Consider the following 14347-nt stretch of genomic DNA (forward strand, 5'->3'; position numbering starts at 1 on the left):
GACACCGAAGAACTAAAATCCCACTCAACCTGTCAATAAAGACCATCTGGAGAAGCCGAAATAAAACTTGGCAAAATGTAGCATAGTTCTGGAAAAATTGTTGAATCAGATGGTTCATGTTACACAATCCCTCAGATGCAGATTAAATTAAAGTCCAATCAAAGCGATCAAAGTCAATAAATAACGAGGAGAAAGAATCTGGACTATTGTGCTCATCATTTTTATTTACCTTAAATTTGATTTACTTTTTTACTACTACTATAGTGGAAACGTGGAAATCACATTACCACGAAACCTTGAAAAATCCATTGAGTAATGAAATCTAATAAAAAAAAAACTGCATCGTCCGGCCTCGATGTAAATCCCATTCGACTGGGTTCCAACTTCAGCCGGTAAAACGTGATAACCGATCGAGTGGCAAAAAATGACAGCAGCCGGGGCAGATGGCGCTCCGGTCGACGGAATCTGAATTTTAAATGAATTATTTCAAGTTCGGACGCGCTAATCGCGCTAGATTAACTGGCAATTTCAATTATTACTGATGGACGTGTTGGCAAATAATTATCGTCTGAAAATAATTGGAAATCGGGCGGCGATTAAGAGATTTAGATTGGGTTTTATGGATGTTTTTGACGTCCATATGGGGAACTAACGCGATCGTTCGATGGGGCTTAATTAGTTTTGCCGTCGATCGATTTTTTTTCAATATCCTCGTCGGATTATTTAGCGGCATAATAAGAGGATGGACGCAGCAAAAAAAAAGTGGAACAGGTCAACTTTTCAAACTACCATAGTGGAAGTGTTCGATTTGATTTGGTTAAATAATTTTTTTTAGTTAGGGAGGAAAAATATACAGCCGTATAATCGTATAACCTTCCCGTATGGAATCATGGAGTTCAAGTAATACATTCAATATAATAGTTCATAAACGCTTGTCGCATCGAAAATATATAAATGGCGGATGTTCATCAACTGTTTTCAGAGTTGCAATGTCACCTGAAATAAGTATAATAAATAATCACCAAATTACACGTATTAACAAAATAGTTTTGAGAACTTAAAGAATGGTACATCACGTGGCCCGCCTCCCGGTTTGTTTGTGTTCTATTCTGTACATCGTCGGTTGGCAACGCTGGCTGCGCATCATAAGTTGTTGAACTATATCATTGTGAAAAAATCATATTTAGAACTTACTCTGTTTCATAGACAATAAAAAAGGCAATTGGAAAGACTGGCGAAATTGTGATGCAATTAGAAAATATAAACAAAAAATTTTATTTTTGCAATACTGTCAAGTTTATAAGTGAAAAATTAAGTTACAAAAGCTGCTATTGTTATTTTTTGTTTATTGTTATTTAAATTAGCAAAAGAGATGATTTTTACTGAAACTCGATCGAAATCGACTCGTCATTTTCTATGGTTTTTTCTCCCCGCTCTATATGTTTAATTATTGGAAGTCGAAAGAATTGGTTTATTTCCATGTTTTTCAAGTCTAAATTTCAATATGTCAAAATGGACAATGCGGAAATGCAAAATTTTAACCATTTTTGTGCATCTGCAAGCGATTTCAAGGGCCTTTTTCCCCTCCTTTTTATAATAAAGGCACTACACCGCCAAACTAAACGAGAAAACGGCTTTTAAAGTACTAAGAATTTAAAGATCTCACTGATAAATGAAGTTCAAATGGTCGTAGAACCGACCCAAGGTGAAGGATTAAAACGAATTCAGCAACCGATTCGTGTAGAGTCGACGATTTAAATCGATACGTTTTTCCAGCGCTTTTATAGAACAAATAAATCGCGAAATAAAACGGGCGAAACGTAGCGGCGGGAATCGCAAACATTTTAATATGAAATTAACGATAATTTTACTTCTAAATTAACGTCGGCTCGCGATTTTCGTTCTAGCAGCGCGACCGCTAGGAATTATCCGTGTTTGTTTTGACAACCGATGACATATTGCCCGCATTCAGACGCAATATTTATCGGGTTTAATCGACGTATAATTTAACCATCGTCCCGGCTTGTTGGCGCCAGTGTAAATCCAGCTTAATTAATACGCAATCGTGGAAAATAAGAGCGTCAGTTAGGAAAATTAAAACTATAACATTACGTAGAATAAAAATAAAGGGGACAAACGTGAATGCCATGAAAACAGCTGACCACAGTTAAGAGATAATATAGAGAGCGTGTCAGCTGTCAAAACGTGCCCAATCGAACGTTTTTTGCCAAGCCTTGGTCAGAGAATTACGAAACTATAGCCAGAAATATAAATGTAATTATTATATAGCAACACAGTTACCTTTTTAGGAAAAAAAGGATCATATTACCATACATTTTATGATACATTCCTCTAGAAATTTAATAACACAAAAACAACATAAATTTTTCAAATAAATCTAAAATGTCAGATTTGAACATACTAGCTAAAAGGAGGATTTCATATACCCAAAAATGAGAGAAACTCCATTTTATCTAACCGACATATATCAAATTCCAGCTTGTCCAAGTCATCCTCCCCACCAAAATTCACTAAAATTTGTTCAGAAATATTTTGATGATGAACTTTAATATTCAAACAAAAGAGTAAGAAAGACAACATATTAGGTGTGTTCAAGAAGTAAGGTGAGTTTTAAGATTTACCAAAAAATATTTACTTATTTATCACTTGTGTCAACGTTTTTTACAATCCTCTAAGCACTTCTGGCAAGGACTTTCTGGTATAGCCTTGAATTCTTCCAGCGTTTTTTTCTTTATCTCTTCAATCTTTCCAAACCGGCTTTCTTTCATGGGTTTCTCTAGTTTTGAGAACAGGAAAAAGTAGCAGTGGCCCATATCCGGTGAATATGGTGGCTGACGCATGATTGTGGTTTAGTTTTTGGCCAAAAAGTTAGACACAAGCAACGATGATTGGGCAGGTGCATTATTGTGATACAAAATCCATGAATTTTTTTCTCACAATTCCGCACGTTTTCTTCGTATAGCTTCTCGCAAGCGGCGCATAACATCCGCTGGGACGACTGGGCTTTGGCTTGGACGTCATGGCAATATACCCAGTTCAGACGCACATTACCTCAAAACACAATCGCCCCCCGCGCCCCGGGGTTGTGCTCATTGACGGTCCTTTTGTTCAAAATTAAGCATTTTCGAAGCAAATTTTGCTACTACACGTTTCATGCCCAAAAATTCGAAAAAATTGCATGGCACGAGCCAATGATGATTTTTTAACACCATTTGTTTCACTTCTTTAAGGTTTTCATCAATTATTGAAGTGCTGGGTTTCACAGAGCGAGGTTCGTCGTCGGCCTCTTCTCGGCCATCTTGGAACAGCTTATAAACATTTTTTTGCTCAAAACAGATTCACCATATACCGTTGTCAATGTCTAACGCTCTTGTCTTACATAAAAAACTTGCAAACTGGCTGAAGTTCTGAACATATGTTATTGACATGTGTACCAACATAACACAAAAAAAATATCGGAGATCGAATGTACATAGCCCGCACAATTACAAAAGTCACCTTAATTTTTGAAGGCACCTCGTATATCAGATATTTATTCATTTGTTTGTTGCACTGAAATAACAGTGTGTCTATTCCACTTAATAGTAATAATAGTTTATTTGGATAAAACAGGCGAATCAAAAACGTTTATACGAAAGAAAATGAACTTATGAAACACATTCATTAAAACATAAATAATAATAATAATAAATATTATAAAATAGATAAGATCTAAGTCGCCAACTCTATAACGCAGTGGTGTAGTAAGATGTCATTTATTTCTTAAAAGAAATATTAAAACGGTTGAAATGTTGGGAATTATCACACGAATTTTTTTCTTGTAGTTTTAATATAATCAGAACCATAAGGCATAATACCATCTTTTTAACCGCAGATGACAATGGCCTAGCTTGGAAACCCATGATCGGAATCGAACCAAAGACAAAGGCTATAAGATAACAAAAAATTATAATGTAGAATTATTTTCTAGAAAAGTACGGAATACACCAAACCTGGACGCTATAAATTGAACACGTACAAACGACATGAAGCTGAAACTAAGGCAACCATTATTATTGTTGACTACCTTTTAAAAAATGGAAATCACACAATTATTGAAAATTTCTCCGTAGGACATTACCTAGCAGCGCCACGATTTATAAAAAAGGGGCAAGCGATTTAAAGAATTTCATTATTAAGATATCCGATTCCGAACACAAACGGTATGCAAATAAAAAATATATTTTAATTTTTCGTTCGTTTGGTATCGAATGATATTAGGGCAAATTCGAGGCAGTTAGCCTAGCCAAACATATTACATATGTACATATTTTTTAAATTAATTTTTTTTTAACAAATACTGCCAGGTTAATAATAATAATAATAATAATAACTTTGTTGAATATTACATTTTTCCAATCACTTTAAAACAGCTTTGTTGCCCACGGTGGCGCGGGACTTCAACGCTTTAGTCACTGGTTTGGGAACGATTTTTATGTTGATATTTATATTAATTTATAGTTCTCCTTCTTCTTTCATGATGAAAACTCATTCGTGATAGTAACGCAGGGGGCGGAACACACATTGAAAAGATGAATGGAACAAGAAATATTAAGGGTCAGGTGACTAAGACCTCTGGAATGAAGAAACGAATGGAAAGACTAAAAGCTGATTTATTGCAAACGCGTAACCCCTCAGCGTAGCTTGGCGAGTGTATTTTTATTAACAGTTATTACAATTAAAATTAGTTTTGTATTAAGGAAATGGTGGGTTTTATGCTGGGTTAATAGAAAATCAATTTCTTACTTAGTCGCCGTTTTTTTAATTTTATTGTCTTCTTCAGGACTCTGTACTCTGTCCTCAACATAAGTTTCAATGTATAATAACGCATTTGTGTAAGATAAAAGTGATTACAGGAAATCAAAAAAAGAAAATTAACCCAATAGAAATTATTTATTGCCAGAAGAAAGAAAAAATGAAACAAGTGACAATCAAGAATTAAAGCTAACAAAGGCAAAAAGCAACTAAGACTATAATCACAAAACATATAAATAATAAATCATGTAAATTCATAGTCGATGGTAGGTTAGAAGTTTTCAGAAAACCGAAAAGAGATTCTTGTTTGAAATTTGGGTATGTACTTGGATTTTCTAATTTCTTCTGATTATTTTTGCTAACATTTTCCCATACCTTATTATGCAGTTCAGGTTTTATAATTTTTTTTTTCTCCAAAATATGATACTACTCAGACTTTAATTTAGATGTCAGAAAGCAGAATTTTGGATGCAGTTTGCGAAGAACCATTACCTACCTAGATAAATTTATACCATAGTCCAAAGGCCCTTAATGGCTTGATACAGTACAATTGTAAGTATGTATTATCGACAGGGAGACAAAACTCATAATAGAAGATCAAAAACCAGTAGCTACTACCGTCTAAAAAACTATTGTTTTTAATTAATTTTAAATTGAAAAATCCTACACATTAATACCACAGACAGGGTGCCATAAAATTATAAATGAAATTCAACCAGACCAACGTAAATAGTTCACTCATTCGTGTATAATATGCATACGTAGGCCCCCATTCGTCACGACTATCTTTCCTGGACGATATATATATATATATATATATATATATATATATATATATATATATATATATATATATATATATATATATATATATATATATATATATATATATATATATATATATATATATATATATATGATGACACTATATTCCGGGATATCATCCGTTCGCTCGTTGAACTCCGACTGGAATCCTGCATCCGACTGGAATCCTGCAAATCCTGCATCCGACCGGAATCCTGCACGAGTGTTCGAAGTGTTTTCGGAGCGCGAGCGTTGAAGATGCCAAGTGAGATTTTGGCGAAGCGTCTGCAGGATTCCGGTCGGATGCAGGATTTGCAGGATTCCAGTCGGATGCAGGATTCCAGTCGGAGTTCAACGAGCGAACGGATGATATCCCGGAATATAGTGTCATCACATTTTTCCATCCGTGAATATTCTTCTGATATATATATATATATATATATATATATATATATATATATATATATATATATATATATATATATATATGGGTCACTTTTGCGCGATATGCACATACGGGCAACACCGCAAATAAGACCCACGCCACAACGGCGTTTGACGTCCAGATGAGGAATTAGTCGTTCGTCCGTTAGAACGGAAAAGGAGGCAGGAAATGTTAGAAACCCCTTTGATCCTTATAATTTAGCGTAACGTGCATGTACGACGATCTTTAATGACGTGCACTTGTGGTACGCACACTTACGATCTAGAACGCTGTCCGACTTAAATAAGTTTAACAACCAAGCCGATACAACGAAAGGTATATATTAAAAATAATTTCTATGTAATCTTTATATAGGCATGAGCTAACATTATGTTATTGCTATTTTGATATCGATGGCTCGTAATAGTAAATGATAAAGCCGATGAGACCATTGTATCATTCATTATATACCTCATCTTTTACTTGTTGCAGTTTCATTTGATTTCCATGTTAGTAATTAATCAGATTCGCTTTAATTATCACCGAGAGAGCTGCACATAAATGATAAATAAGCCCCTCTAGGATTACATTCCCTCTGGCCTAAATGGGATTTGAACAGATTCAAGAAAGACATAAATTATAAATAGAACATCGGCATGCTTATTATGTTCAATATCGATTCCAAAATTACACAAAAAAAAACATTGAATTGAATGTGAGTGAAAACATATTCAGATTGGGTTTTAGGTTAGAGCAGCAAAGGGAAGAAAAATTCATCTTCGGATCTGATGAAACCCTCCTTTGCTATAAAATAAGTAGAACCAATGAATGAAAAAGAGAAACGCTACTAAGTAATGCGGGCCATAACAGACATAACGGTTTATTGATTGGTTGGTTTTCAGGTTGTATCTCCTTATTTCATAGCATTCTAAGGTTTCACGAGAAGGGCATCACCAGAACTCAGAACTTTGACATATGAAAGATGAATCTTCAGTCGCCTTGCCACGGGCTAGTCGGAGAAAATTTAGGAGCACTTGTATTCCGACAATATTTTATTTCATGTTTTACGCCATATCAGAAATTCTTAATGTGAATATGTGGTTATAAAGTCAATGAAATTTAAAATTATTCTTAACTAAAAAAATAATTTAGTTGTCGACTATCATCAATTTTTTTTCCAAAATATGTTAGTTGTGTTGTTGCAGAAATGATGAATCACATATTATTAAAAATAAATATCTCTGCGATTTTGATTTGGGTGTGGCTGAATTTGTATAGTTTTTTGAAACCATGTTTCTTCGAGAATAGGCCATCTGTTTTACTTTACGCAAATGTTTATTGGGAACCCGCTTGTTCGACAGTTCATATGTGAACCTTCCAACCCAATAATCTTTCCGAGAATTGGAGGAAAAATCGTGCCGAATATTACAAAGCTAAACAGAAAGGTCTCTCGCTCTCACACTCGTTTCAGCATACCGCCCAGGCCCGCTCACTTATCTCACAAAATAATTAACAGTCCCATTGCGATTAAACTGAATAATTAAACGTGCCATACCATCAGCGAAAGCATAAAGAATTTCGCCCCAATTCAACGGATTATTTACGATTCCCGGGTATGCCCATATATACGCGAAATATCAATCCGCCTATATTATCATATCGAGCAAGCATTTAACCAATAATTGCGCTTCGATCAAAATTCGAGCCCGCATTTGGATTTTCGACTCCGCAGAGAATTAATTAATACGCAGCCGTGAAATAATTAAACAGTTTTTAAAGTTCCCCGCGCGGTAACGTGGGCAAACAACACGGAAAACCTATTTGGCAATCGGAAAACATTCCGTCGCTCTATTTAAATGACGCGACTCTGGCAAATCCACAGGCAGCGGAGCGGAAGGTGGCGAAAAGTCTAAAATCGATGATACACAAATGATAACCATTGTCTCTACGCGGTCTACGCGGTCTTAACACCGCAGTAACAATACAATAATTGCCATAAGTAGATGTTTATTGTAGATCCTGCAGCTTGAGTACCTGGTGAAGACAATAGAGGGACATTTTTTCGAAGAAACTTCCACAGGCTACTGTAATTCAGCCATCGTCAACATCAGTAAAACGAACAAACTCTTCTAAACTACCAAACACTGTAGTAATTGTATCACCGCATCATCTTTCTAATACGAATGAATAAGTTCTTGCGAAAAGTTCGAAGCCCGTCTTTGCCACGCGTATTATCCCACAAGAGGAATTTATTTCAAATGTCGAGTCTATTCTAAACAAACCGCTATAAAAAAATCCACAACCGACGCAGAAGAAAATCAAACGATTTGCGAATAGTTGCGAAAGTTTCTTTAAACAATTAACAAACCTCTATCGAGAGGACATAAAGCAAAAAATCAGCAGTTAGAAGATCACAGACTGCAACTGGTAAGATTGCTCTGTACACTGATCTTTTTATGTCGTTGTAAAATATCATATCATAACCTCGTCTGCTAATAAAATTCTTGGTAAAGCTAGCTTTGCTTTCCCCGTAAAGAAATAGACAAAATCAATAAAGCTTTTCCGTTTCTACATCTTGAAATTGCTTCCATCTTGTCCCCATACGAGTTCGATACCTTTTTAAACATGAATCATGACAAAGGTAAAATTCTTCGTTCACAGGGTCTCATTAAAAAATTTGAAAAACTAAGCCATCGCACGCTTCTCAACTACCAAACACTGTGGTAAGTTTATCATGTCACCAACTTTCTGAGACCGAAAAATTAGTTCTTGTAAAAGATTTCTACTTCGTTCTTGCCTGAAAAATCCCGAAGATTCGTAACTACAATAGAAGAATTTAAGATAGGCTCGAAGTACATAAATTATTAACAATTAGAAACTAATAGACATCTGTTACTATATACTTAATGATATTATCATCCAAAATCAAATAATCTTTTATCGAAAAGTGAGCGACTCCTGTATATCATTTGTAGGTGTCCTTGTGAGTATCATCAGCACACGTGTATATTGAAAACCAACACATACTAGAGAATATTTGACGTCTAACAGTTCTAGGGCAATGAAAACATCGTGTTTCTTTCAGTGTAGAGGTCGAAACCAGACCCGAAACGTAGAATAAAAAAGAGTGCATTCCATATTGAAAAGTCCAAACGTCCTCTAAATGTACAACTGGGAGAACAAAAAGAAACTCAAATTGAGATCTTGGATAGTAGAGTAAATTTGTACATAGGGAACCCCTCTAAAAAACCTTAACGAAGCATAGCACACAGTGACAATGTTTTTAGCAATTCAGGCGTAGAAATGCAAAACATTGATGAAAAATATTTTATTTCATTTAAGAAATCAGAAATAAATTGGAACCAATATAAAACATTTTTTATTTTAGGTATTCTTCGAGTAGTGGGGTAGGTCGATTCCAATTTACAGGCGGGGCTCTTGGTGGATAGTGACAAAAAATTCTGTTGTTCTATACTGAGTGGAAGCTCGGAATTGTTTCGATAGGACCGCTACCGGAAATATTGATTCAAGAAAATAATGACCATATATTTATTTCCCAGTTATCTTTCTCTTCGTTCGAGCAATAACCTCAAACTAACACCAAATTACCTGAATCTGGAACTTTTGCCATGTTTTAATCTCGGTTTTAATATGCTCCGTCACATTATGCGAGAATGCAACTTACCTCTTTTCGAGTACGGTCTTTCCAACGCGTCCATTTTTTCAACCCCGGTCGGTAATAGTCGATTAGGTACTGCTCGGCGTACTCTTGACCTTGGCCATTGCCGTAACGACCTTGGGTCATGACGCCGGTCACCACGTGGACATCGCCCAGGTCGATTTCGAGGAACTCCCTCGCGTCTCTTGACACCATGTTACGGGGACACCACGCCCCACCTTGCCTGTTGTTCCGTAATCTGAAAGTGATGACCATGCTTGAATTTTTTACATTTTCCAATATTTTCTAGCTATAAACCAAACACGTTGTGAAACTCTAATTATTTCTGAATTAACAAAATCAAATTGAAGTTTTTAAAGTCACCCCAGTGACTTTGTGTCTAATTATATTCTCCTGCATCGCACTTCTTAAGAAAACTGTTTGAAACGGAGAAGAAAAGGTTCACACCTTAAATACTTGAGGTGGACGTAGTACAGTGAAGGGTGAGGCTTGATAGTTCGACAGATGACCGAATAAATGAATTAGGAAGTGTTTTCCTTTGATAGAAGAACTCTGGTGTTAGTTTAACCTGGTCGATATTTTTCTTTAGTGCATTCTTCACCACAGCAGCATGCTATGCTGTAAAAACACCTGCTGTCTGGAGACGAATATATTGAAGTTACCACACGTAAACAAAATTGGCGAGTGAAATAAAACATTTGTCCTAGGTGTAGGGGGATGAAATGTATACCTAAAATTGTGGGGACGCAAAATTTTACTTCGCTTAAAAGTCACTCAGAGTTCACCGTACCATGCAAAAGACCATACAGAAATTTTAAAGAATTAATGTCCCCCCTAACCTCCAGAGATGATGATTCCCCAACACTGCCTTCTAGTACCTGATGGTCAAATATATGGGGATATATATCACCTTCCTTAAAAAGTAAGTATTTGCTTCAACTCCAAGCTATCAATACGATATATTTGACGTCACACCAATAACCCGTATTAGTAGTATACCATAGCACAGAGTTCTAGTATACTCATTGCTTAATATGAGGTATAAAAATAAGTCTGGAATCGAACACAATCCCCAAGACCTTAACTTCACTCAATCGATTCAATACAGTTTTATTAAATAAACTTGTGTTCAACTTTCTATAGTAAGTAAGCACGTTACACTTAGAAACATTTAAATATAACCGATTAACCAAACCAGACACCATTATGTTATGACATTAATATTATCCTGAAGCAACAAGCAATGTTCGTTGGAATAAATCGTGCGATAGATCGACTTACCAATCAGATGATGAATAAGGGTGACAAAAAAAGAAGTCCTAAATTTGACCTTTGTGGTACCCCCGACATGGGATGAAATACTAGCGAGCAAAATCCCTCGTATTGAACAATATGTCAACGATCTAATAGGCAGGATTTCAGCAAGTTTCAGTGAATTTTCATTTTGAAAATCCATACCATCCACTACATCCGCCTCACCTAAATCGTCAAAGAGTATTATTGCTTTCTAGATCGATAGTGAACTTGCTTTTATATTATATGGAATTTATGTGAATAGCATCGATCAGTGTAAGTGGGTTAATTTTGGTTGTCAGTTAGTCATAATGTCTAGAAAGTGTTGTTTTTTAGATCGTTAGTGAACTTTATGGTTTTAACAAAGGATTGAAGAGATGAGCTCAGAAAACAAATCTCATCTACATATCTTTTCCGTAGTTTCGGTTCTAGATGAAACATATCGAAGGTTTTTTTTTGGACTTTTCTATGCAGTTACAATTTTTTTTTCCTTAGATGTTTGCCAACTGCCGCCCATTCGTTCGAGGTATCGATTCGATCCGACTAATTAGTTAATGTAAGAAGCTGATAATAATTTATCAAATTAAAAAGCTTTTTGTGTGGGACCCGTGCTTTTGGTGCCACTTTCTTTTTGTTTCCTAAGGATGTTCCATATTATTCGGTTCGTTCCGGTGTCCATTTATTCATCACGCGCTTTTATTTTATTTTTTCCTGCGTCGCAGGATAAAATTTAATTTCGCGTCAAAATAAACCCGGCCATTTATTGTAAATCGAAGGGATAAAAGTAATTTGCGAAAATGTTTGGCGCAAACATCCGGCAGTAGCGGGACTAGTCCACATTTCGGCTTTTTATTCAATTAATTCGGGTAGTTTTTTTTATGACCGGCGATGCGCAAATTAAAAAGAGCGAGTGTTACGAATTTGGAATCCAGGACGTCAGGGTATTTTTTGAATTTCGATAACTAATTTCCAGAAAAGGAATCGCAACATGCATTCTTTCTTCACCAAGCTAATTCAATTTAACCCGGTAATACACGAGCCAAAAAACTTAGATCGTTGCACGCGCACCGTCTATTCGACCGCATTCCCAATTTTAAGTTATTCTCTGGTCATGGTCATCGATAGATTAGATAGACTAATCAAAGGCACCAACCCATTGAGCAATGGTGACATCCAAATCCTTGAAGGTTAACCCCAACAAGACTGAGATGGTGCTCTTCACAAAGAGGAGAAAGTTCACGGTTGTACCTACTTGTATATTCAACACAGAATTAAGTTTCTCCAGAGAAGTGCGTTACCTAGGAGTCACTCTGGATAGCAAACTCAACTGGAACAGTTCAGAAGGCTACTGCCACCTTCTGGGCTTGTAGAAGAATGTTTGGACGAACGTGAGGCCTAAGACCCCGTATGGTCAAATGGATATATACTGCCACAAACCACTTACGCTTCGATCGTTTGGTGGATAGCCTTGAACAGGCAAACCAACATCAAGGCATTAAATAGAGTCTATAGACATGCGATGCTGGATATAACAGGGGCTATGAAAACTAAGCCCACCCTGGCTATGAGAGTTATACTAATTGTTAAGCCTTTATCTCTATATGCTAAAGCCTCGGCGGAAAAAACTGCCATGAGGCTCCACTTTAATGGCTTTTGGAGGAAGGCGGTTTATGGACATACAGACATACTTAGGAACAAAGATCTGGAGCAGGTTCAGACCCTGGGTGATGATCGTAGCTTCAAAACCAACTTCAGAGTAATCTTCCCAAATAGACGGGATTGGTCAGAGAACTCCTCAAGCTTCCTGAAACCGAAGGGGCTCATCTGGTATACAGACGGGTCCCAAACACAGAAAGGAACAGGAACAGCATACTAGTGAAATGGACCAAGACATATTGTAGGCATAAAATGCAGGAACAAACACATAAATATCTGTTGCGATAGCCGTGCAGGTCTCAGGTCGCTCATGTTAGTCGAAATCACCTCAAGGATGATCCGAGATTGCTAGACAGGCTTGCTAATGCAAATTACGTTACACTCGTCTGGGTCCCAAGACACTGTGCAATCCCAGGAAACGAGAGGTTAGCAAAAAGTGGAGCTTGTCACACCAGTACACTACCTATCTGTGCTACCCCAGTACCCGACAGCTTCATTAATTTCATTTGGGTATGAGACTCAATAAAGCCCTCTTTCAGGGACCGCCTAGGACTCTTGCTTCCAGCTTTATCGGGCTCAACAGGAATCAGCTGAGGCTGACTATTGGGCTGATAACTGGACGCTGGTCAACAAGAAAGCATCTTAGGAACATTGGCATCATACAAAATATATTATGTCCAAGATGCAACGCAGCAGATGAAACTCCTCTGCATGTACTTGTCGACTGTGAACCACTCAGCGAACTCCGAAAGGAAATTTTGGGAGTGGACATAGGAAATAGTATCAACATTCCGGAAATGGGTGTTGGAAGGCTGATTCGCTATGCCTCGGCAGTCTACACTACCTCCTAACCGCCCGGCTCAAATGAATTCAATCAATCAATCATCAAAAGAAAAATAAACAAAATGAATTTAAATTAAACTACATCACTAAAAAATTGAACTCTATTTTTTAGATTCTGGACACAATTGGGTTGTGTGCTCTCTGCATATGTACTTTTAGCACTGTACACAATGCGTCTTTGTTTTTCTCTTTTTTTCTTCGTCGAACAATAGTGGCATCTCCCTGGAACACCATATTGGCTAGTTCCCGCCGGCTCTTCTACAGTATCCGATATTTCTTTTAGGCGATTCTTCATTATGACTGTTAACATTGGCGTTTCTCTGCGACTCCCAAGTTGGGGGTGATAAGGTTCGTGGCTAAAGTTTTCAAAAAGTATCGACGGATTATATAAGTGATGTTGTTTTCGAAGTAAAAAATAATGTAAGAGGAAATGGACAACTTTTTCGAATACTTTCCTTTTAGTACGTCAATATTGTAAAAAAATTGTAAAAAGTAATCAGGCTTGGCTTACAGGTATCGCCACTTTCTGGATCGATCTCATCTGTAGAATGCATTGTTGATAATAAAGTAACTATTTTGTTTTGTTTGAGCTTGTAGAACACCAAAGTCATATCTTCTGTAAAGCCAAAAATGCTTGAATTAACCTTACGCTCCCTTATCTTTGCAGAAAAAATGGCAGGAATATCTCTTTTGTTTTTCGAATTGTTCCACCGTAGTGAGCCTGTGTTTTTTCAGTAAATCTATGGCCAAAGGAGTTGTTGTAAAGCAGTTTTCAAACGTAACATTTCTTCCCGTTCCGGAAATCGATTGAACTAATCTTTGAACGACTGCGG

At 36.6% G+C, this 14347-nt stretch overlaps 1 protein-coding gene across 2 annotated transcripts in view; it reads right to left on the reverse strand.

The window, feature by feature from the left end:
* LOC132707617 (discoidin domain-containing receptor 2-like) overlaps nucleotides 1-14347 on the reverse strand; it is a 226835-nt gene that overhangs the window by 141969 nt on the left and 70519 nt on the right. For both annotated transcript variants that reach the window (XM_060679521.1, XM_060679522.1), the window contains exon 3: nucleotides 9729-9960. In XM_060679521.1, the coding sequence (XP_060535504.1) occupies nucleotides 9729-9960 (232 nt within the window). The remainder of the gene's footprint in view (nucleotides 1-9728; nucleotides 9961-14347) is intronic.

Source organism: Cylas formicarius, unplaced genomic scaffold (assembly GCF_029955315.1).
Source record: "Cylas formicarius isolate icCylForm1 unplaced genomic scaffold, icCylForm1.1 PGA_scaffold_9__14_contigs__length_23061073, whole genome shotgun sequence".
NCBI lineage: Eukaryota > Metazoa > Arthropoda > Insecta > Coleoptera > Brentidae > Cylas > Cylas formicarius.